Genomic DNA, 25,927 nt, shown 5'->3' with positions numbered 1-25,927 from the left:
TTTTTTTAACTCTAAAAATGACATATGTATTTCAAAACATGTGCGGTGGCCTTCCGTGCATCCATCCTTACGTGGTAAGGGATTCCTTGCAGTTCAAGGATCATAGCCATATGGAGAGGTTACAGTTTCTAAGCTGGAGTGCATTTGGCACATTCAGAAAAGAATAGGGCCAGAACTAAAAACGAAAGAAAGCTTAGACATCAAGCTTTTTGTGGTGAAACTTAAATCTGTCCGAAAGGTAGGTGCTAGCTTTCTTGATGTCTGTGCTGTTTTTTCCTGTTTTCATATGTGCCGCGCTAATACAAGCTAAGTCCACGGATAACCAACTTGCCTGAGCTACAACACTTAAACCAGGTGCTGTTTTCTTCAATGTAGAAAATTGTTGAAAAAAATGAGCACTTCTTGCAATCGAGGGAGATGTTAAATGCATTGTGGCATTGTCTACAAGTTACATCTTTCCTCCACAATGTTTACACACACAACTTTCAGTGATAGTAACACTCAAAAGGTCAATGTAAAGCAGTCCATAGCCAGTGTCAGTAAAAGTCACCTTTTTACTGTCGGTACATGCTGAGGAATGTGACAGCTTTGAATACTCCACGTTGGTGGTGGGTGCTTGTCTAACTCCTCTCGGGCAGTTGGTTTTCAATAACATTTGACACATGCCGATTGCCGCTGATGTGATGTTTTTTAAGCACCTTCTTCTATCTTGGAATCTCATTAGGTTGAAGACCAAAAACAGAGCACTGTGCAAACAATGTGCGCAAAGTGCTTTTGGCTGCAGCTTAACATGGACTTGTTTTATAAAGCACACCTCAGCAGACCAAATGTTACTCCTACCATAGTTGTCAAAAAGTTAACCTTCTTCATTTTGGCGCGTTTTTAGCTGCCCACATGTGAGGCGTAAGGAAGGGGGTGTGTCAGGCCTCCGCAGAGGTTTCGCAATGTCATTTTTAAACAAAAAGAACTCACACTGAAACGAAGAAATGACTGATTTTGTTTTAGAATAGGTTGCAGATTTTAAATAGCAGAAAGAAAAAATGGATTTTTTTCTTCAATATTTTCGCTTATCCTGTCCTTCTGAGCACTGCCAAAAAGTAAGTCGCTGCAGCCTCTGGTGCACTGTTGAGCAGCTGAAGAACAGGAAGTTTTTCTCACTGGGACTGCACTTTTCTGGTTCAACAACTATGAGAGTCTATTTTAGGCCCTTATACAGCGATTTAACGTAGTCATTGATCACATCTGTTGCAATGAAGCTCATGTCAGTTGCTATCTATCTCCTGGCACTCTTTGGTCATTACTGGCCCTGGTGCTTTTAAACAAAATATATTGAGTAATATTTTCTAGCTATACAGTCGATCCTGGATATATCAAACTTGGATATAATGAAATATTGGCTATATTGAATAATTGAGAAATCCGCTTGAATTTCTCATGCAAACTATGACCGGTGCACCCATATATTGAATTTCTGCACAGCGGGACATACAATATATTGAATTCTGCGCTGCACCCAAGCCCAGAAAGTGCATTTTTTCTAGCAAACATTGATCAATTTTCGGCCGCGTTCAAACAAGTTCAGATTCCTTCTCGCGCGCAGGTGACGAAAAGGCGATCGTTACTCCACGATGCTGATCTGGTGCATTGCGCGGCGCTTGCAAGTGCACCACTATGTTTGATGCGCAATCTGCGGGTTTTAACACATGGGCGTAGTGTTTTTCAAGAAAACGAATAGCAAAGGACTCCAAAATGAGAATGCGAAGAGTCTTTGCAATCTTGTTACAATGTTTGCGTTTCTTACGTTGTTTGTTAGCGCACAGGCTTGCATGCGATGGGCATGCAAGTCTGAATAGCATGGCCTTCGAGATGTGCAACCTCGTGATGTACTTTTGGTGTTTTTGGTTTTAGAACGCATGTCTCGGAGGCTACGATTTTTCTAGCTTTTTGCATCAAAGCAGCTGAAAGAAATGGCTGCCAACTAAAAAGCCACAAGTGTCACCGATATGGCCAGATATGGACAGAGGGAACTCGGCTTTAACTCGGCGTTGTCTTTTGCGCCTTGTGTACGTCATGCCTCGTTCCTGAGAAATCCTGCTGTGTTCCTTCAGGGCTATTGCGACTGACAGTTATAGTCACGAAGTGCGTTTTAAATAAGGTATCATTTCCTTCAATAAAAACTCAGTTGAAAATCAACACCGTCTTGTCCATGTGCACTTCCCATTTTCATCTGTGTTAATCACACGGTTGGCGAAGATGATTATGGTGACTGGTGACAATGATTATAGTGATTATGGCCCTAGGCTGTGTTTCCATAGAGGGTCTGGTAGTATTTCTATTCACAGTCCCTTGAGCTGGTCTGTTTTCCATTTATGAAAATACAATGAAACTGGTGATTTGATCGCTGCTCTCACAAATTTCGGGGTGATATGAATTTTTCTGTAATCCTGGCCATAGCCCATTAGCCTGCAGTGTAATAAAGTACGATCGTTATGAACCGATTTCAGCCTTGTGATGTTTAATGTGAATGTACGCTACTCCGTGTGTACGAACAGGGGCCCATGCTGCCACATTATACCCAACAATCGTGTGCCAGTGCAGGAACCCAAGCGGGAGCATGCATGTTGTGCCATCAGTTGCCATCAGCAACACCTTGTAGCCTCCAAGATAGTGTGCGTGAATCTTTAAAGTCTTAATGCACCTTCGAGTTTCTTCGAGTTTAGATTACAGATAGCATTGACTTAGCATTTTGTTTACAAGGGCTGACCATGTCGCAGTCAGGCGTCCTATGAAAGTAGGATGAGGACTAAAAGAAGTACACAGTCTTGGGCAAGGAGCCCGGCCTCGCAACATCAACATGCATGGTTGATTGGGAAGTGCACACCTGCCATCCCACCAGCTGATGACTTCCGAATTTTCAGCAAACCTTCGCATTGTGCAAGCATGGCCGTAAATTTCCCTAAAATAATCCCTAACACCTCCATGATAAGAAACTGGAAAGAAAGGGCAGTGGTTCTAAAAGATTCTGGCCTTCATCTATCTCGTGGAATGTGCTTCTTAAGTTACTTTTGTCGCATTACATTGTTATAAAAAAAAACGTGCTGAGGTTAGAAAGGCGCTCCTATCATGAGGTCACAGCCCATCTGGTTCATTCATTATGTGCACGCACTATATATTTACGAATGCAAGTACGATTGTTAATGTCTAAAAACTTCACTGTAAATCATTCAGTGATATTCATGGCATTGGTACTGCCCTGAGATAGAGTGAATGAAAATTATATACCAGGTTTTCTCTGATGCATACTAAGTTTTCATGTTTTCTGGTTATATGAATTTCGCATCATACGGATATTTTTGGTCACCTTGTGAGATCCGCATCGCCGAGGTTTCAACGCAGTTAATTCAGTGTGCTCTATTTTTGTAGGTGAAGAAACCTTCTATTGTGGCCGCTGTGACTAGTGGGACATGGGCACATCTCTCTTACGACTTCCTCAAAGAGGGCAAGCGCAGGTGAGATGCTTTGTCAATTCTTTTGTTGAAGTGGTGCAATACAAAGCAGGACAAGAGAAAGATAGATGCATGTGCCCACTGACAGCTTGAGGTTTGTTTCCTGCAGACATTTGTAGGATAAAGTACCAGCATATTAATAATAATAATACGTGCGAGACGTTTGCCTGCCTCTGACTGTGCTGTTTTCATGAAATGCCCTTAGCGATGAGGTTAGGAATGGATTGCTGCTTGAACAGCTGCATCATTCTTCATTTACCATGGAAGCTGCTTTGGTCAGGGAAGGCTCTTTTTACACAACATACTAATTACAGCCAACAGACATTAAATTTAATAAAAGCATGGGGGGCATTATTTGTAGTGATATTGATGTGAAGAAATAAACTTAATTTGCTGTCGGCAGGGATCAAACCTGCTATTTTCAAATAATGTGTTTTGTGACTCCCCCCATTTGCCTCTACCTTCGCTCCTGTTTTTAATTTGTATTTATCATTTTTTCGTCTGTGCACTGACTTACTTATTTCTCTGTTATTGAGAGTAGCTGAAGTTCAGCTAGGCGTACGTAAGCAAAGCAGTTGCTATGCTGACGAAACCCTCTTTTTAAAATGCTTGTGTCAAACTTAACTGTAGGTCAAGCCTTCCACTTGTGTAGTTTATGGCACAGGTGGACAACATAGTAATATACCTCAATGCAGCGTAGCAGTGCCCTCTATGCACGACGACAACTTATCTTGACATTGGAGGGAAGGCTACAGAGACGGGGCTTATGCACATTTTTGTTGCTCCACAATTAGTACAGCAGCTTGTGGCTGCAATGTTAACACGTGTAAAAGAAGGTTTAGTACACGAAAATGTGAATGGTAGAAACATTCAATGATTCAGTGTGCAATTCAGTGTCATATTACGAGTATAGCTTTATTAAACAACTTAACTGCCACGATGGTCTAGTGGCTAAGGCACTTGGCTGCTGACCCGCAGGTCGCGGGATGAAATCCCTGCCGCCGCGGCCGCATTTTCAATGGTGGCGAAAATGCTTGAGTTTGCTTAGATTTAGGTGCATGTTAAAGAACACAAGATGGTTGAAATTTTTGGAGCCCTCCACTACGAGATCTCTCATAATCACATGGTGGTATTGAGACATTAAACCTCAATAATTATAATATTATTGTACTGAATCTGAATGAGCGGCGCTCCACTGTTGCAGAAGACGACGGCGACAATCGACGGCTGTGGTTGTCACTCGAACTCGTTGGTAGAAAAACCTGCCTCGTAAAGAGCCTTTCTCTAAGCATCTTCTCAAGCTTTCTCTCCAGTACAACACCTCCATTTCGAAAGTACGATACCCTCTCAGCTCCTGCCGTTTATCTCCTCCCCGTCACCGATCACACCCAGATGCATAGTTGCTCTAGCACTTCATGAGAGGAAAACTGACAGCCGCAGTTCCGAATGCAAGAACTGCATTATCGTTGAACAATAAAAAGTATGCGCACCTATCGACACAGGCGCCTTTGTTTTCGTAACTAGTGAAAAGCTGTGCCATAATTAGTGAAAAACTGTGCCACAATTCGAGAAAAGTCGCAATGCTGCTTATAAATCTTGCTCTGTGAATAGCGACCTCGCATTACATGCAGCTATGACTCAGTGCACAGCTCGTGTCGTTATTCCAGATGTTTTTTATGCCATCAAGTTTATCGTCCTTCCCCGCTCATTCTATGACGTCATACTAGGATGGGGTTTCCTTTCTACTTATCAAGCCGCCGACGACTGCACTCGCACTGAACACGAATTGACGACCCCAAGCCCTGACCTTGACGACAGCAGTCCCCCAAAAGTGTTTGCCGCAGCTGACGTCCACATCACGCCTTTGTCTTTTGTCCTAGTTCCTGTGTTTCCGCCTGATGCCGCTAATTCAACTCTGTTGTTTCAACCATCCATAGCTAGTGCGTGCCACCAAAACTTCGTTTTCCCGTTTGTCATCATCCACTGCTGGAATTTTTCCGTGGCACTTAACGCGTGCAATGTCTCTGCTTGCTCATATCTCCTCCTACGCGGCGAATGTCTGGAGACCTTGGAGTGCATTTCTGAAGACCCAGTGCTTCCTGACAAGGCATCACTACTGACTAGTGCCATTATGCCTGCAACTGACACCAATGTTTCTATTGACGTTTTCTGCATATCCATGAATTCCCCCCATACACCTGCACAGCGTGAACAGTTGGTCAAGCTCCTTCAGGGTTTTCGAGCGTCCTTTGACCATGACTAGACTTCCAAACGTAGAGCGTCAGCAGTTGTTCACCGTATTGATGCAGGCAAACACACCCTTGCGACAGCGTCCATTCGTGTGTCCCCTGCCTAAAGCCGTGTCATGGACAAACAGGTCGACGACATGCTTAAACATGGCATAAACTGTCTAGCAAGCAGTTCCTGGGCTTCTCCAGTTGTGCTGGTGAAGGAAAAGGACGGATCAATCGGGTTCTGTGTGGATTACCAGCGTCTCATCCGAATTGCGCGGAAGGATGTCTATCCTCTGCTGCGCATCGAAAATGCCTTGGACTGCCTACAGGGAGCAAAATTTTTCTCGTCCTTAGATCTGCCCTCTGTGTACTGGCAGGTACCCATGGCATAGGCTGATTGGGAAAAAACAGCTTTCGTCACACCCGATGGGCTTTATGAATTCACAGTCATGCCCTTTGGCATCTGCAAAGCACCTGCTACTTTCGAGTGAATGATGGATACCATCCTCCAAGGCCTCAAGTGGAATATTTGTCTTTATTATTTAGACGACATTGTCATCCTTTCCACCGATTTCTCGATCCTTTTAACCCGCTTCGAGCAAGTTGTCACCTGTCTCTCTGCTGCTGGACTGCAACTGAACCTGAAGAAGTGCCACTTCACCTCTTGAAGACTTACGATCTTAGGCCATGTGGTTTCGAAGGACAGCGTTCTTCCCGACCCTGCCAAACATACAGCTGTTTCACTGTTTCCCAAACCAACTACCATGAAACAGCTTCGAAGTTTCATTGTCCTTGGTTCTTATTTATGACGCTTCATTTGCAATATTGTGACCATTATCGCTTCTTTGATCAGGCTCCTTGCTGGCTCTAGTGATTTTTCGGCATGGCCTTCTGCCTGTGATGATGCTTCCACCGAGCTGCGCCGCCTCCTTAGGTTACCTCTTATTTTGTGGCAATATAACCCGTCTGCACCCACATATACGCTAAAGGTGTCGGGCTAGGTGCTATTCTTTCTCAGCGGAAAGATGGCTTCCAAAAGTACGTTATTGCTTGTGCAAGCGAAACTCTTAGCATTGAACAAATGAAAGATAATGTGTGAGTGTGGCTTCAATAGCTTTGTCAGCTAAAGAAAAGTATCTGGAATCTTCACTTTGACGTCGGCGAGTTCAGATTGTCGCGATCGATGATGACGCGTGCATGAGGTGTGCAGTATCTTAACATATGTTCCAGGTTTTATCGGTACACTGTTACTATATATACAGTCGACTCTCATTAATTCAAACTCGAAGGGACCCCTGGATTTTGTTTGAATTATCAGGCTGTTTGAATTATCAGAAGTTCTCATATATGCGACTCTGGGTAAGGTGACAGCACAAATTATGATCAGACATCTATATTCACACTTTTAAGCATCTCTAGATTCTAACTACACAAAAACAGAGAGCGGTGCATGTATGGTCAACAAGTTTATTGACTATCTACTGCTGACTAGACCTTTTAAAAAAATCATGGATGGTCAACTGCTTATTTGCCACATGCGCATTTAGCACAAAGCTCTCGATGCCAGTAAGTGCTGCCAGTTGATTCTGAGAGTTTTCTGTTGTTGTCAGAAATTTTATCACTTTAGCAATGTACTGGAAAGCCTGTGCAGTTGTCACATTTTCCACTTCCGGTTCTTCTTCACTTTCACTGCTGTGTTGTGCTGGCAGCACCTCTGCCACCAAGTCATCGACTGTGTCCTCCCTGCACACGCACAGGTTATCATCAGTAGCTGCATAACTGTCGAAGTCGGCAGCTATGTTGTGCGCTTTTGGAGCAGACAGCACTTGGCTTTCATCGTCGCCCTCAGTCTGCAAGCAGTCAGATGAAGTGGCAATGCTGCAGCCAGGTATGCGGAAGGCATGCTCGAAGCAGTTCCTTATTGTTGCTGATGTGACAGCATTCCATGCGTCGGCGAGCATGCCCAACGATGAGAGTAGTGTGACACTGTAAGGCATGGAATTGTCCATACATATCAGCATTCTCTTTAGCAGTGTTTTCCGGTAATTAAGCTTCAAGCATTTGATTACCCCTTGATCCAGGGGCTGGAGGACAGCTGTAGTGTTAGGAGGCAGAAATTCAAGGCGAATTGCTTCCAGCCCCTCCACGTCGCCGTGCGCAGGGTAGTTATCAACAATGAGGAAAATTTTCCTTTTCGCTCGCTTCATTTGCCCATCCAGTTTGCGGAGCCAACCCTCGAACAAAGCTTGCGTCATCCAGGCTCGCGTGTTTCCGTCATATGCAACTGGGAGCGTTCGGACGCCTTTAAAGCACCTGGGACGCTTTGACTTGCCCACAACGAAGAGTTCTGGCTTGTGACTTCCGTCCATATTGGCGCAAACCATGACGGTTAACCGTTCTTTGCTCAGCTTTCTGCCAGTGCAACGCTCTCCCTTGCGACACAAGGTTTGATCGGGCAGGCACTTAAAAAACAGCCCCATTTCGTTGGCATTATATACATCAGCCGGGGAGTATTCAAGCAGCAGGCTTTGAAGTCTAGTCTGCCGCCAGTCAGAAGAAACAGCTTCATCGACCACTGCTGCTTCACCACTCACTGTTTTGAAGGAGAGACCGTGGCGTTCCTTGAACCGAGAAATCCAGCCATCGCTGCACTTGAAATCTTCAATTCCCAAGCGCAAGGAAAGTTCTTCAGCTTTCTCTCGTAGGATTGGCCCATTTATCGGTAAATTGGAGCTCCGTGCGCGCTTGAGCCAAAGAAGCACGGCATTTTCGAGATCCGGGTACGCAGCTTCCCTAAGCCTTTTCCGATCGGGAGCGAAGCGGCTCGCGTTATTCTGCAGCTTGTCTTTGGCTTTCAGAATGGTTGTGAGAGTACTTTTGGTTATTCCATACTTCAGTGCCACTTCGGTCTTCTTTACCCCAGCGTCGACTTCTTGGATAGCGGCCAATTTCTCTTTTAGGGGTAGTGTCCGATATTTTCCTCGCGGTGACATGGTCGATCGAAAAATGCGCAGCACGGGCAGACCTGTACGCATTCTGTGGGCAGGTCACGTGCTTCGAAGTCGGCCGGCGCCACCGGCACGCGGGAAAAGCAGAGATAAGCCGCGAGCCAGCTTCGTAACCACCGGGCCGTTTTTGTTTTTCGTTTTTTTTTCCACCGCGGCGCGGAATGCTGAGAAATGATTGTGTGGCAAAACCTTTTCCCTTGAAGTATTAAGGCGCTTATTTTTCAATATCAGACTATTATGATAATCATAAGCACGCAAATTTTCAAATATTGCCGGCAAATCAGCAGAAATTTTCTGGTATGGACAGGCAGAAAGTACGAATTAACCGAATGACGAAGTTTGAATTAAGCGGCTTTTAAATACATTGAAAGCATAGCGAGCCAACCAAAATTTTGAATTTTGTATGAATTAACCGAAAGTTCGAATTATCAGAGTTTGAATTATCGCGAGTACTGTATAGCATGTGTGATCGCAAATAAAACAATAGTTGTAAGTTAGCGCTGTGTGTGTGTGCGTCTCTCTTCTTGTGTCCTTGTCGTGGTGCGCTATACCCTTATAAATGATGAACCCCAATCAACTAGACCGGCAACGTGTCTTAGCAAAGCCGAAAGTAACTATTCTGTTACTGAAAAGGAATGCCTCGCCATTATATGGGCGATAGACAATTTTCAGTTTTACGTCTATGGGCGCCCTTTCATTTCATTTATTATACCCTCAGGGCCAAACAAGGCATTAAAGAGGAGATTGGTGACAATAAGAAGTTTGTACAGCATAGGTAAAGCATAAATAGGGATGTAATAAAAAAAAACCATAAGAAAACCATCACAAAGCATAAAGTGAAGGTAAGTTATACAATAAATACAAGCATAAAAACATGAAAAATAAAACAACACAAGAAAAATAGACATGCAGTATATACGAGTGAATAAATGACATTCTAGTCAGCAATGTTGTTTATGGCAATACAAAACAAGGAGTTATCACTAATAGATACAATGTCTTGGGGAAGGTGGTTCCACTCTGGTGACGTCCTAGGAATGAATGATTGACAAAATGTGTTCGTGTTGCTAGAAGGAACATGAACCTTAAGAGAATGGTCTATGCGACGTGATACATAGTGTGGATTATGACTAAGCATGTCATGCAATGTTCGGTGGCGAAATATTTATGAAACAACGATAAACAGGAAATATTGCGCCGGGCTACAAGAGATGAAAGTGATAGGTTAGTTTTTATGGCTGTTACACTGGCAGTTTGATTATGTTAATTAGGTTAGGGTTTTGAGGGTCCCAAACAACTGAAGCATATTCTAATTTCGGGCGGATTTAAAAATTTATAGACGGTTTCGGTGTTTGTAAACAAACCGGCTCGCACCGAACGGCCTACTCCGCTAGACTTTCGGTGCGGCACTTCCGGCAATGCTTTTCAATTGTTTTGGCGGTGTCTTCGTGGTGTGTTTGAATTTGATGCTCTATTATTTCTGGCGCATTCCTTAGGATGTGTTTGGAGCAACGTCTAGGGGCTACATGAAGGGGTTCAACGTAGCAAATGGCAGGCACAGGCGCGGCCACTGTCAGGTAACGCGACTCGCATGGCCGACGGGAGCCGCGCAAGATATCCATCATGGCCTTTCGATGAGCGTGGCCCCCTGCTCTATTTTACCTTTGATAGTGGTCGTGCCTATACAAACAGAAAATGCATAAATTACAGGACAATTATGTGAGCGAAGTAAAGTGGGCCATTTGGTTTTGCATGTCGACAATGTGGATGCGCTTTGAAGACGCGGACCGGGAATTGACAGCGCACACCTGTCTTTTCCTTGTCCACGTCTTCAAGGCGCACCCACGTTGTCGATGTGCGGGAGAAAAGTGAAGTTGTTCAATTCAGCTTTTCGACTAGAACTGAAAACCTTCTCCTGTTGAACCCTGAAAATGTTTGTATTTTCGTCTAAGCACACAACCTGAGGATAAAACGCCTATTTCTGCGCCTGTGTCACATCGGGCGTTTTTCAAAAAGATCAGCGGCGATCGGAATCTGAAGTGTACGCGTGCCGAGAAATCATAAAGTTTACTGATGTGATGACGTGAACTGCGGCTGCAGGGTCACGCGAACTATTATGTTTTACTCACGAGTAAGCTATTCATGAACCAAATTTTCAAGTTGAACCTACCTAAGCCGGTCGTTCATCTTCACACCCGAAAAATAAATGACCTTGAATGGCGATGTTCATTAGCGGCAGAAAGACAGGCAATGAGTCATTTGCTCGCACAGATGAGAGCCGACTCGCCGACGTCGCTTTCGAAAAAATGAAATGCAACGAAACAGGGACACTGTGGCGCACACTGTGGAGCAATTAATGTTAAGCGCGGCTACTTTGTGTCCCGTGTTGTTTCTAACAGAACGCATCATTGATATAGCTCAAACTATAAAATAAACACCTTTGTGATAGATTTTCAGTGTTAGCTTCCACGTTTTGCTACCCATTTCCCGCGTTGGTACACTTATCTGTCACGGACGTAAGACGAGAGTGACTGATGTGTTCCCGGTAGGGGGCCTTCGACTAGTCCAACATCTGAGTATCAGCTCTGTGCCATTAGTTTGCACTGAGCTTTACATTGCCTTTGATGAAATCGGCAGAACAAACCTACGTGCTCTTGGTGGGAATCCAGCTTTCATGCGGGATCGCTGCAATGCAGGCACTGTTTCTATCGTCATCGGTCAGCAAACAAAACGTTTTGACTGGTATATAAAATTAATTCAGGCATGTAGACTGCATCCTGGCTTGACACAGCTGTGCTCGAGTTGCCAGTGCTTCATCGAAATTTTATCCACATGAAACATCGGAACACAAGCAGCTGCGGCTAGTGACAAACGCTAAAACCACGCAAGAACAAGCGAAATTGGAAGTTTCCAGGGGTGGTTTCCCAGTGAATGCGCAATGTTGCCAGAGACCGGCAGGCTCTGGTGAAACCGTTTATCGAGTAATAGTTTTAAAGAGTCCGGAGTATAAAAAAATTTCACCTGAGGTAGCCAAGGGTGCGGTTTGTGTTGTTAATGGCGGAGCTAATGTGTGTTGCCCAAGAAAGGTTAGATGCGATATGAATTCCTAAGTATTTGTATGAGGTTACTTGCTTTAAAGGAAGGTTATTTACGTAGTATACTTGTGAAGAAAGAGTAAGGTGACCTAGATACATGCATAACTTTAGACTTGTTAGTATTCAATTCCCTGAGCCATGTATTACACCAGTGAGATATTTTATTTAAATCGGATTGTAGGCGGCTACAATCGTTGTCTCAAGTAATTTCTGTAAGAATAACACTATCATCAGCGAAAAAATGAATTTTAGAAGTTACTTGTGAGGGTAGATTATTAATGTATATTATAAACAATGAATGGCCAATAGCCGATCCTTGGGGCACTCTTGAGGCAACAGGAAACATGGTTGAATCGTAGCCGTTTGCGGTAACGTATTGTGAGTGATTAGAAGCAAAACATTCAATTCATAATAATAGATTATGGTCAATGTTCAAGTTTTATAATTTGTGGATAAGAAGCTTATGACAGACTTTATCAAATGCTTTTGAATAATCTAGGAAAATACAGTCAGCGCATGATGAATGATCCAGAATTCTATGCAAATTATCAGTGAAAGATATGACTTGAGTCTCGCATGAGTATGATTTCCTAAAACCGTGTTGTGAAGAAGAAAAAAAGGTGTTACCTTAAAGAAAATTGCCGATGCTTTTGAATACAGTGTGTTCTGGAAGTTTACAGCATGTGCTGGTAAGAGAAATGGGGCGATAGGGGTCACAAAGTTTTTGTTACCTGATTTATGGAAAGGAATCACCTTTCCCAACGTTCAACTGATAAGGTAAAACACCATTGTCGAGTGATCGTTAAAGAAATTTTGTTAGTATAATGGAACTATATACAGAAGTGCTTTTTAAAAAATTGGTGTTCGTTGAGTTGAAGCTCGGTGAAGAATTGCAGTCAAGTTTATTGATAAGTTTAGCAATGCTATGTGTATCAATTATTACTGGGAACATGGCATTGTAATCATAGTTATGTAATTCAGGAAGTTGTTTATAGAAAGTAACTGAGAAGTTTCGAACAAATTTGTCATTAAGATGAGCTGCAGCATCAGCTTTAGCTGTCCATTAGTCATTTAATAAAAATAAGTTAAAATAAGTTATTAAAAAAAGTCATGATTGCCTTATAAAATTTAACGTTAGTTTGCAAAATAGACGAAAGAGTGACTGTAAGGAAAGAGTGTTTTGCTTGTTTTAAAGTTTTAATATATTTGTTAGAAGCAGTTTTGTGTGCAGACTAACAAGAAAGACTTTGGGACAATCTAGCTGTATGGTATAAGTGCTTTTTGCAATTAGAAAGTCCTCTAATATGATTGTTATACCAGGGAGCTTTTGGGCTAAAAGTAGGAATATATTTGTGCAATAGTTCATTAGCTTTAGTAATAAACATCTCCCAGTTAGTTTGAACAGAACGATCATCAAAATTAGTCGGAAATATGTCGAGAAACGCACATAACTCGCTATTGATAGCCTCGAAATTGGCTTTTTTGTAGTCAAGTGTGGTCTACTTTTTTGAAGTATTTTTGTGAACATTTGAACTAAGGATAAAATATAAAGCAGTATGATCACTTATAAGCAGAAGAAGTGTGAGGTTAGACGTAAGCTTGGGCTCATTAGTAAGTAATAGGTTAAGAGTATTTGATACACTAGCAGTGTTTTAGGCTGCATTACAACTCGTGAAAGCGAAAAAGTAGAGCATAAATCTAAGAATTCCTTAGCCTTAGATGAAAATGGCTGTAATCAAGGAGGTTGAGTGTCCCATTTAATGTTAGGAAGGTTGAAATCTCCTAGCAAGTATAGGGGAGATGATGAAAATTGTCTTGACTTCGTTTATTGCATCATGTGATTCGTAAACGAATGTGAGTGAGGAAGAAGGAGATCGGTAGCACATGCTTATAACTGACTTCTTGTGGTTAATAATTATCGATGCTTAGACACTTTCAAGATCAGTAGCTACAGAAATATGCGAAGAAGGGATGTTATTAGAGATGGCGAGTAAAACTCCGCCATCGCGACGCACAGCCATCTTAACTATAAAGTGTAAAACAATGGGCGTTGTCGAAAATTTCAGAATCATTGATATCTTTTGAAAGACGCATTTCGGTTAAAGCGATGATATGTGGTGAACAAGTGTCAGTGGCAAAAGACAAGGAAAAATATTTGTTCAACACACTTTTATGTTAGTAAAGAGAGTAAAGAGGACTGATACATTGCACTGTGAAGGCCGTCTACAACCCCTGTCGCTTCGCTAAGTCGAAGCCCCTGGAGAAACTGTGGTTCCTGTGCGCTTACCCAGCGACAGTTTTTCTGGCACGCTCTTATTAACAGCATCGAAGACGTAGCATTTGTCATTAATGATCAGTTTATCATGTCTAAGTTCAAAAGCTGGTGTACCAGGCTGATCTTTTTCAAGTTCGATAAGATTTCTGCGAGTGAGGCAGGTTGCAGGGGAAAAATCTTTGCTAAGCAAAATGCCCTCTGACTTGAGGTGATTTCTTTGTGAGAACATTTTCTTTCAACTTGAAATTGGAAAATTTTACTAATGTGGGTCGGCATTTTCTCTCTAATAAAACGCCTAAGCGATGAGCATGTTCAATCGAATTCGATGAAAAAGATGGAAGCACGTTTTTCAGACCAGATGTAACCTTGTTTTCGGTTTGTTCTCATGTTTCTCTGGCATTTGGAACGTTTTGGATGATGAGATTGTTACGCCCTGATCTATCTTCAAAATTGTTCGCGCGAGACTGCAATGTACGTAGCATTTTTTTTTCTAGGGTCTGAGTAGCGCTTTTCATACTAGCGATGTCTGCATCCTATGCTTGAAAATTCTTGCATTTTTCTTCCTCATCGTTTAATCATTTGCATAGTGCTCCGAATTTCGTTTCCATTATTTTGTGGTTATTCTTCATAGTTTTAATATTGGTGGATTGCTCAGCTAAGGTTTTCGAGGACTGGAGTTAGTGGGCGTGCATGTTTCTAATGAAGCGAAAGATTATCTTCATTTGCTCTGAAGGGTCATCTGGTAAGGTGTCAATGTCAAAAAGGGAATCTGCTCGAGTGCTAGGTCTAGGGTTCATCTCAATGTCCCCTGAACACAGCAGTAACAAGACAAGTGACGAATTAAAACTATCATAAATAATTTCACATATTACCCGAGGGCACGAGAACAACACTGAGAAACGGTTGTTGCTTTTTCTAGCGTATAACAAAATTATAGTACCGACCTGCGCAGGACAAAAGCAGGGATTACGAGCCATGCCGATAGTGCTCCTCCAATGCCCACTGAAGGTGAAGTTTGCAGGGAAGATGTTGAAGTACGCCTTGGTTGTTGATCCAGTCGTCGATACGGCTGTTGAATAGATGATCTTACTGAAGACACCACAGCTGGAAAATATTCGTCGAGAGCGATGCAGGCGCGGCTTGTCAGGTAGATGCAAAAATGCATTCCAAGTCGGTGAGGGTGTTCGTTGATAGTGCCAGCAGGAATACGATGGCAGCCTGCACAGGACGAAAGCAGGTATTACTAGCCATGTCGATAGTACTGCTCGTCACTGACCATATGGTGAGTGACCACGACGCGCTTTGCTGGTTGTCGTCACTTAAGGATCCAAGTGGTCGCCTTGGTTGATGGGGCCTATAAGAGTACGACGTCCGCGTGATGTATCACTTCGGCTGTAAACATTGACGCCGACGCCCTCTCCCGTTTGCCCCTGTCTCCTGACTCGGCCTACTGCACAAGTCCTATCTGTGATCCCACTGCCCTCACTATCTCTGACATGCCATCCGAGCAACGCAAGGACTCGTGGCTTGCTTTCATTCTGGACATCCTGGCTGGTTGGACCGCTTTTAGGTCTAACATGTTGCGTCTGCAAGCCGAGCACTTCACCATTCGCGAAAACATGCTGCATCGAAAAAACTACACACCCGATGGCTGTCAATGGCTACTCGTCATTCTACATCACTTGCAGTCCGAAATTTGTTCCACGTTTCTTGACGACCCCTGATGCGGCCACGCAGGTTGCCTAAAGACTTTCTCACGCATCAGCCTCCTCTATTAATGCCGTGGTATGTTCTATTTCGTTTGGCAGTATGTTTGGGCTTGTTTCATATGCCAGAGATGCAAGGCTCCCCCTCAACACGCCACTGGCACCTTGTTAACTTTAACTTTGCCCTGCCCCCATTGACCATTCAACCGCATCGGTCTTGACATCTACGGCCCCTTTCCCAGCACGGCAGACTGTAACCATTGGGACATCGTTGCCGTCGATCATCTCACGTGGTACACCGAAACTGCACCCCTTCCTTCATCTACAGTCAAAGACGTGATTTTATTCTGCACAATCTCGTCCTTCGTCATAGAGCACCTCAATAGGAATTGAACGTGGTAGTGTGTTCCTCTCAGAGGCCATCACAGCATTGCTGCGTGAATGCTGCACTGTTCACTGCATATAAGCGCCTATCATCCCCAAACTAATGGAATGACAGAACGATTCAACCGCACCCTCGGTGACATGCTGTCTCTGTACATCTTGTTAGAGCACTCCAATTGGGACTCAGTTCTAACGTTTATTACGTTTGCCTGTAATTCCACCATTCAAAACACTACTGGATTCCCCCCCCCCCCCCTTTTTTTTTTCATTTTTATAGATGGACACCATTCTTTTGTACAGACCTGACGTTTCAGAGCCCACGACTTTGTCCCAAGCCGCTACATACGCCGAAGAATGCCGCCAGCTGGCACGGTCATTCACAACACGAGATCGAAAGCCCCAGAAGCACCACCACAACGCATTTCCTAACACTACTTTCTACGATCCAGGTTTGCTGGTCTGACTGTGTGTCCATTCTGCTACACCTGGCCTAGCCAACCAAGTTAGTCCCGAAAATACCACGGCCCATATTGCATACTCGTTAGAACATTATTGATCAACTACTTCATCGAGCCACTGTAACCATCTTCTGACCATTGCCGTCGCAGCCAACAAATTGTCCACGTGTTCAGACTCAAGCAGTGCTATGATCCTCCCGTGTTTACTGGTCTCTAGGTCGCCAGGGTGGTTCCTTATTTTTCGTGGAATAATTGTACTGAATGTGAATGACTGGCGCTTCTGTAGTAGTGGAGCCACTACTACAGAAGACGACGACGATCGGCCGCTACGGTTGTCGCTCTTATTCCAACTCGCCTGTGTAGCCCTGCCGCTGTGGTCTAGTGGCTAAGGTACTCTGCTGCTGACCCTCAGGTGGCGGGATCAAATCCCAGCTGCGGCGGCTGCATTTCTGATGGAGGTGAAAATGTAGGCCCGTGCGCTCAGATTCGGGTGCGTGTTAAAGAACCCTAGGTGGTCGAAATTTCCGGAGCCCTCTACTACGGCGTCTCTCATAATCATATGGTGGTTTTGCGACGTTAAACCCCACATATCAATCAACTCGCCTGCATAAAAGCCTACCTAGTAAAGAACCTTTCGCCAAGCAGATTCTAAATCTTTCTCGAAGTACAGCACCCCTGTTTTATCATTGTTTTTAAAAACTGAACAGCATGACTGGAGCTGCACACTGACTCACTTTGCCATGGACAACTTACTTAATTTAGAAAATGGCCGTGCTAAATAAATGGAAAGCGAAGGCATGATTTCAAAGTGAACAATATTTGTATTTTACCTGTGGCTTTCCACAACTGCTCGAGTGTCAAACAAATGAACGCAACAATAATTGAAAATGACAGATTATTATGACTGCCAGTTCTCATTATTTATAGATGAAGCGAAGTTTGTTTCAGCTGAGCAAGATAGAAAATTATCAGAAAGTTCTAGTTTTTAGCGTGATAGCAGGCATGTACTTTCATTGGGTCACTTCCACTGTGCCGTCTGGAGAAGTTGTTCCCGATTTTGTGAAGCAAACTGCAGTGTGGGCATCACTATTGAGCAGCATGGCTTGCTGTGCGAGTTTGTTTGTTATACCGTATTTACTCGTGTAATGAACGCACTTTTTTTTCCCGAGAAATTGGAGCAAACTTGGGGGGTGCGTTTATTACGAGAGGTAAAGCTTATGAAAACATTTTTGGGAGAAGGAAAAAATGCGGTGATGCAAAAAAAGTTAGGTCGCCTAGCTTTTCGCAGTTTACATATGCGTACACTGTTTGGAAACAGCTTCTTTGTTGCACTTTACTCATCTTTGGTGGTTGATGACGCTATCTTCTGCAAACTGTCCCTGGGCCGCCCGCGCACGCCATAAAAACATAAAAAATGCTTTGCGACTGTCATTTCTCACAATCGTTTAACAGTAACAGTGGTATATGCTTGTGATCGCCCAAAAGCTTGCACTTACAGGGGAACGGGGAATGAAGGGACAGTTAGAATGAAGAAAAAAGAAAGTAGGCTAAAAAAGAAGGTGGGGGGTCGCAGGAAACTCGATTGGCGCGAGCAGTTTGGGACCTTTGCTGGCTGTGTGCTTATCAGCTGCGATGTCTTTACACTTACACTCGCAATGCCCGTGAACTCCGCTGTGGCGCACAGATAAGATTCCTGGGATGTGCGGCGCACAGAAAGAAAGAAAAGCAATAGGCACATTGAAACAGGCGATTGGGGGGGGGGGGGGGAGGGAGCAAGCCGATGTGGTTGAGGGGGGTCGGCAAAGTAATAAAAAATAGAAGAGAGCCAACGGGTGAGGCGCCAGATGTCTGTTAGCGGGACTGCAGCAGATGAATGTAGGGGATGCGTTTATTACAGGTAGAAAGAAATGCAATACCGCAACAGGCACCCGGCAACAGGCGAATAGAGGGGGGGAGCGAGCCGAGGTGGTTGATGTGGGTTGGCAAAGTAATCAAAAACGGAAGAGATCCAACGAGTGAGGAGGCACCAGGTGTCGGTTAGCGGGACTGCAGCAGATGAATGTAAGGGTTGAGTTTATTACGCGGCGAAGAAAAAATCCAAATTTTGATGACTGAAGTTGGGGGTGTGTTTATTACGCGAGTGCATTCATTACGCGAGTAAATACGGTATATGAAAAAAAAAGAAAACTGGCAATTACAGGTTGTTCTCTGCGTTTGAGCTGCTGGTTTCTTTATTCACAATAGCATTACTATTAATTTCTTTTTCTTATAGTCAGAATAAAACTATCCAGCTAGGTAGAGAGGTGGGTGAGGTCATTCTTTTTTTCTTGAAAGTTGTTCAACATGATTTTGTGTATAGTAACAGACAACCACTCATGGTTGATGACCGTAGCGGAGTTCTTGGCTGCTTTACGGGTTCTATCTCAGGTTTTAAATCAAGGTGAATGCTGCCGTGTGATGTCAGTGCAACGATCACATGGTTGGTTGACATTTTTCGAGCCCTCCGTTATGTTGTGCTGCATAAGTTTTGGCATATAAAGCCCCAGATATGATGATACTAACCATAATTATTGGTACTATTGTTGACGATGGGTAAGTCTGATTGGGATCGCAGATGATCACTTTTTATATATCAATTGGCAAAAACTGTGAAATCACATGCCAGATTTTCTCAACATTGCCTAAAAAAATATAATAATTAAGATACTGCTCCATAAAAAGGACAAAATATGCCCTGGCTCATATTGAGCATGCACACAGGGAAATGAATGCAGAAAATAAATTTATGACAGAAATGAAAATTTCTTAGCCTCCTGTTCAGTCCAGAGTTTCTCATTTTCATTCCTGGAATGGGCCTGTACGCATGGTTGTGGTCATCCCATCATCTCTTGTTAACAAAGTTATTTATTTTTAGTGCAAAATGCACGACAGCATAAGAAAAAGTGATCTTTCTCAGAATGTCTGAAAATCTGAACTATCTTATAACTGGGTAAGCTACTTTATCTCATTTAACATTTCTCATGCTGATGCTAAGTTGTGGGTTGAAAAAGGCATGACATTGGTCGTGATGTATTGCAGCTTAGTGGAACTGAGAGCTCCCCCTTATTGTCCTTGTCTGAATGGACAGTTGTGTTGGCTATTCAAGCAAGGCTTGGAAAGAGGAAAGCTTGAAGAGGGGAAAGAACCCGCTGTGTTTCCGGAGCCCATGTGTTGGCTGCAGGGCAACGACTGCCTCCCTTAGCCCTCTCCCTCAACTAAGGGAGGCCGTCTAGCAAAAGCTTCGCTGGTTCATAGATTAATTAAAATGAGGTGCTCGTCACTTATTACACCTCTGGTAAGCTTGTCGTCCTCTTGCTGCTTGTGTCCTAAGAACCTGGCCATGCATGCCTAGGAAGGCGTAGTCTTTCTTGTGACCATCTGTTCTGTTTTGCAGGGATGCTGCTGGGCGCTTGGCCAGCCACCCGGAGTTCAATCCACGCACACTGCTCATCCCAGACAGTTTCAAGGCCAAGCTGACACCAGTAGGGAGCCCCCTGTTCATTACGGACTTAGACGGATAAATCTTACAGTAAACCTTTATTATAACCAAATCAACAAGATGGCATCAAAATTAATACTATAAGTAGTAGTTTGATATACCGTATGTGACTGCATTATAAAAGCTCAGCAAGTACAGCTAAATTAACCATGACAACTTCACCGAAGTGGTATTCAGTGAAACAAACTTTTATTCATGCATAAAAAAAGTCGGTCAGCTAGCTTCGTCGGGTGCTTCAGCAAGGCGCGAGGAGGGCCTGCCTCGGTTCAGGCAAATTGTGAGGTCGTAGTCACCGCCTAAGCACTCCACTCTATTTCGCAACAGACGAAGGCTCTCTTGTGCTTGTGCCGCTGTTTCTATTTTGCGAGGATTTTTGTCTAATGGTTCACCTTCCTGATCGGGGCCTCCAAGCAAGTCGTCTATTTTGGCATACGTACCTTGGGCAACGACCGATACATCTGCATCAGCCATCATGAATGATTCACAGTTGCCTTCCAGATCTGCGCCAATGATGCTTTTCACAGCTTCTTAGAGATCATCGCAGTCCTCGCAGTCATCGGCAGTGTCTTCTGCATAGTTGTTTCTATGAATGGCATAATAAATGCACTGCTCCAAGTACATCAATGCTGTATCCCTTGTTGGCATCATACACGAGCATCCGTTGTAAAAGACTTCTCCATTTTAATTTTTGTGTTGTCTCAATAATGTGTTGATCCATGGGCTGCAATATCGCGGTCATATTCGCTGGTCGAAATTCCAAATTGATCGATTGCAGATTTTCAATCGTGCCGTGGTTGGGGAAATTGTCGATAACAACATGCACACGCCTTTGCTTTGCTCTAAACTTGCAATTGTGCAGGCGCACATAGCCTTTGAAAATGGTTGCAGTCATCCAAGCTCATCTGTTGCTTATGTATGTGCAGTCTCTGGGTATCGTTGTGTTGCGGAACCATCGGGGCTTCGCCGCCTTCGTCAGTATCAGCTAAGGAAGCTTGTCCTCTCCCATCGCATCAGCACTGTGACATGTTCTTTGCTTTGTTTACATCCTGATGAGGTACGTGGGCTTCAGCAATATTTGTAAAGGAATGCCCCCTTATCCAAGTTGTAAATGTCTCTGTGTTCAGTCTGGGGCTGTTCAATTTTCTACTTCTGGCTACCCGCGGGCTGGCAGAGCCAGCCAAAGCGCACAGATTTTTCTCCAGTTGCTTCGCCCCCCCCCCCCCCTCCCCGCCGCGGCGCACTTCCGATTGGCGTTCGTTTTTCTAAGGTTGAACGTTGCTGGCTGCCTGTGGGGAGCCCGAGGCTTGCCAAACGCATCCGGGACAATTTAGTCGTAGAAGCTCTACGGAAGGTTTTGGGCAGGTTTCGTGCTTGCAGACGCGGAAAAGATGTGATACCCGCTCGCCGTCATCTTTGTGAAGACTTGACCATTATATCCCCTGATGGATTTGCTTCCTCTCTGCAGGATACATATTGCTACGGGGTGCCACAAATGAACTAGGAAAGAAGACGATGTTTAAGGTGAGCTCGTGCAGACTGGGCTCCATATTATATGTCTGCCTGTTTACCTAAAGTAAAAGTATTTTTCAGACGCCTTCTCCTCTTAACATTTCGGTGGAGAGTGCGGGTCTTCTTACAGTCAACAACCACGACGATTCTACGCAGCGGACGTTCCTTGGCTGCCTGTGCGACGCCTGATCAAGACGAGAACGAGGATTCTTCTTAGACTAACCCAACCGTGCTTCGACCAACTACGCAGCAACCAACAGCACCGCATCCAGCCGCTACTAACCGCACCGTCGTCCTGACCCAACCGCATGACCCAGGCACCTTTTCGGGCAGTGACAGTACTGGCGTAGAGGAATGGCTTCAGCTGTATGAACGGGTGAGTGCACTGTACAACTGGAATCCGACGCTCATGTTGGCCCATATTATTTTCTACCTTGATGGCACAGCTAAAGTTTGGTTTTCCAACCACGAGGAAGATATCACGAGTTGGGACATCTGTAAACAGAAACTCATCGATCTCTTTGGCAAGCCCATTGGGCGTCGTCGTGCTGCGCAGAAAAAACTAGCGTGCCGACTCCAGTCCTGCACCGAGTCGTACGTTACATACATACATGTGCTTGCCCTCTGCCGGAAGGTTGACGACAAGATGCCGGAATCTGAAAAGGTTGCGCACATCCTCAAAGAAATCGCCGATGACGCCTTCAATCTCCTCGTGGTTCGAAACTCATCAACTGTAGACAACGTTATTAATGAATGCCGACGCTTCGAAGTCGCCGTATCACTCCACACTTCTCGCGTCTTCCCAATACGGCTGCAACATCTACCTGCGAGGACGCCCGTAGTCACCAGCCCCTGCTGCCTCCGACAATATCGTGCGCATCGTGCGCCACGAAATCGAGGCAGCATCTCCCCTGTCCAACCAAGTCCGGGCCCCCGACGACTTTCGCGCCACGATTTCATTGATCAAGAGTGTCCTGCGCCAAGAACTGGCCAACGCCGGACTTCAGACGCTATGCCCCGTTAACCGACCTGACTACCGACTGCCCTGTACACCTAATATGTCTTGCGGACCGAACAATCGCCCACGTTACCGGAACTCGGCAGAATGGCGAACTTCCGATGACGGGCCGATCTGCTTCAACTGTGGACGAGTTGGCCATATTGCACCTCATTGCCGCACTTCCTGGGATTGGCAGCCATGGTCGCATTATGCCAACACCCGACGTCCACCTGCTGGTTCTCAGATGCAGATCTACGCGGAACAAGACGATGCTTCGCCATCTAGGACCGCCCAACCGAACCGCTCCCCGTCGCCCTCTGGACGCATGTCCCGCTCAATTAACAGACGTCGCTCCCCCTCACCCTCCTACCGCTAGTCTTTGGAAAGATGACGGGCGCAGCTTCTAGAGGTGAGTCTGCTGCAACAACCCGATCCGAAATTCGTCTACACACGATACCCGGACACAAAAACTTGATTAAAGTAAATGTTAACGGTACTTCTGTGGCAGCACTCGTTGACACCGGCGCTCACATGTCAGTCATGAACTCCAGTTTTTGTGCTCAACTCAAGAAAGTGCTCACTTCTGCTGCGATCACTGTTGTCCGAGTGCAACAGCAGCGGTCACTGGGATGTGTGCCGCCTGCGTCACTGTTGCTGGACGTCATACCACTTTTGTGTTTTACGTACTGGACCACTGCCCACATGACATCATTTTGGGACTCGATTTTCTGTCCGAGTATTCTGCCCTAATTGACTGTTCTGCTGGTGTTGTTCAGCTCATCCTATCGCACGCCGTTGACCCTCCTGATCCTGTGCCGCCAAAGTTATACTCCGCCGACTTTGTTCGCCTCTCTTGTCGAGCTGTGACGTATATCAACGTCTCTTCTGATCCACCTGTGGCTGACAGTGATTATGTCATTTCACCTAATCCTACAGTTCTGTTTTCGTTCATTGCGTTCCCCCACAACATCATCACAATGAAGGACAACGTGGCATGTCTCCCTATTGTGAACTTTGGACTTTGCTCTGAAGTGCTGCCACGAGGGATATCCCTTGCCCCGGCCGGCGACTACCTCATATCCGCCTTAACAGAGGATACACCGTCATCTGCCAGTATTCAGTCGGGCAGTACACTAGACTGCATAACTAAAATGATTGTCTCTGATCTCCCGGCCGAGCATGTGTCTGCGCTTCGTGGCCTTCTTGCGTCGTATCAAGACGTCTTTGATCTTCACGACCAACCCCTTGGTCAAACGACCGTTGTAAAGCATCGGATCAACACCGGTGATGCAACTCCAGTACATTGACGACCCTATCGGGTTTCCTCCACCGAGCGCCACGTGATCCTGCAAGAAGTCGACAAGATGCTTGCCCGAGACATCATTGAACCTTCTTCAAGTCCTTGGACTTCGCCCGTTGTGCTCGTGAGAAAGAAGAATAACAGCTGGCGCTTCTGTGTCGACTACAGAAATCTTAAAGTTACAAAAAAAGACGTGTATCCTCTGCCACGGATAGATGACACTCTTGACTGCCTTAGTGGAGCAAATTATTTCTCTTCCATCGACCTTCATTCCGGGTACTGGCAGATATTAGTTGATGATCTGGACCGTAAAAAGACAGCGTGTATAACTCCAGACGGGCTATATCAGTTCAAAGTAATGCCGTTCGGGTTATGCTATTCCCCGGCTACATTCGAACGAATGATGGACGCTCTTCTTCACGGTTTCAAGTGGTCAATCTGCTTATGCTACCTTGATGACGTTATTGTTTTTTCGCCAACTTTAGAAACTCACTTCGAGCGTCCCTCAACAATTTTTTCGGTTTTCCGCAAAGCAGTGCTACAGCTAAACTCGTCGAAAAGTCACTTCGGCCGCTGGCAGCTCACTGTCCTTGGACACCTTGTCGATTCTTCTGGTGTTCGTCCCAATCCTGAGAAGGTCCGCGCCGTCAAGGATTTTCTTGTGTTGTCCTCTGCGAACGACGTTCGAAGTTTTGTGGGCCTCTGTTCTTACTTTCGTAGATTTGTGCGTAATTTCGCTGACGTCGCACGCCCGCTCACGGAACTACTAAAAAAAATGTGACTTTTGTGTGGAGACCTGAACAAGCCAGAGCATTCGTTGAACTGACGACTAAACTTGCGACACCGCCGATTCTCGGCCATTTTGATATATGCGCTTCAACGGAAGTGCATACCAACGCCAGCGACCACGGAATCAGAGCCGTTTCGGCACAACGACAGCATGGCTGCGAGCGCGTTATTGCATACGCTAACCGTCTTTTATTGCCAGCAGAGCGAAATTACTCCATCACAGAACGCGAATGCCTCGTGCTTGTCTGGGCAGTGGCTAAATTTTGGCCGTATTGGTATGGACGCCCCTTCATGGTTGTCACTGATCACCACGCCTTATGCTGGTTGTCGCCCTTGAAAGATCCTAGTGAACGTTTCGGCCGGTGGGCACTACGGCTACAGGAGTATTCCTACATGGTGGTCTACAAATCAGGCTGCCACCGTGAGGATTCTGATTGCTTGTCGCTTCATCCAGTAGACCCAGCAGACCTTTCGGAGAGCGATGAGTTTACTTGCGTTTTGGCACTTTCCGCGTTCAGCAACATCGCAGATCAGCAACACCGTGATCCTCACCTCAGAGATATAATCCTTCGGCTCGATGGTCCCACAACTACTCCGTCTCTTCGTATGTTCCTGCTCAAAGATGGCGTATTAAATCGCTACAGCATGCATCCTGATGGACGTACCTGAGCTGCTGTTGGTGATACCACAACATATGCGCCAGACTGTCCTCTCACAGTTGCATGATATTCCGACAGCTGGTCACCTGGGAGTTTCAAGAACTTATGACCACGTTCGTCGTCGCTTCTTATGGCCCGGTATTTACCGATCCGTTTGTCGTTACGTCGCCTCGTGCAAATCCTGTCAACACCGCAAGAAACCAGCCACCCTTTTAGCGGGACACCTTCAGCCCATTCTGATCCCATCCGAACCATTTTATAGGGTAGGTGTTGACTTACTACCTAGGACCATTCCCTTTATCGGCCAGCGGAAACAAGTGGATAGCCGTCGCCACGGATTACACCTTTCGGTATGCCATCACGCGAGCCCTTCCTACTAGTTGTGCGACCAACGTCGCTGACTTTCTCCTAGAAGACGTCACACTACACCATAGCGCTCCTCGGCAACTGCTTACCGATCGGGGTC

General features: G+C 45.1%; 1 protein-coding gene across 2 annotated transcripts in view; it reads left to right on the top strand.

Moving 5' to 3' along the window:
• Nucleotides 1–25,927, top strand: part of LOC119160937 (DNA mismatch repair protein Msh6) — a 619,403-nt gene that overhangs the window by 77,221 nt on the left and 516,255 nt on the right. For both annotated transcript variants that reach the window (XM_075880344.1, XM_037413220.2), the window contains exons 7-8: nucleotides 3,424–3,509; nucleotides 20,100–20,187. In XM_075880344.1, the coding sequence (XP_075736459.1) occupies nucleotides 3,424–3,509; nucleotides 20,100–20,187 (174 nt within the window). The remainder of the gene's footprint in view (nucleotides 1–3,423; nucleotides 3,510–20,099; nucleotides 20,188–25,927) is intronic.

Source organism: Rhipicephalus microplus, chromosome X, assembly GCF_043290135.1.
Source record: "Rhipicephalus microplus isolate Deutch F79 chromosome X, USDA_Rmic, whole genome shotgun sequence".
Lineage (NCBI taxonomy): Eukaryota > Metazoa > Arthropoda > Arachnida > Ixodida > Ixodidae > Rhipicephalus > Rhipicephalus microplus.
The sequence above is the reverse complement of the archived record's forward strand: the minus strand, read 5'-3'. Positions and strand labels throughout refer to the sequence as shown.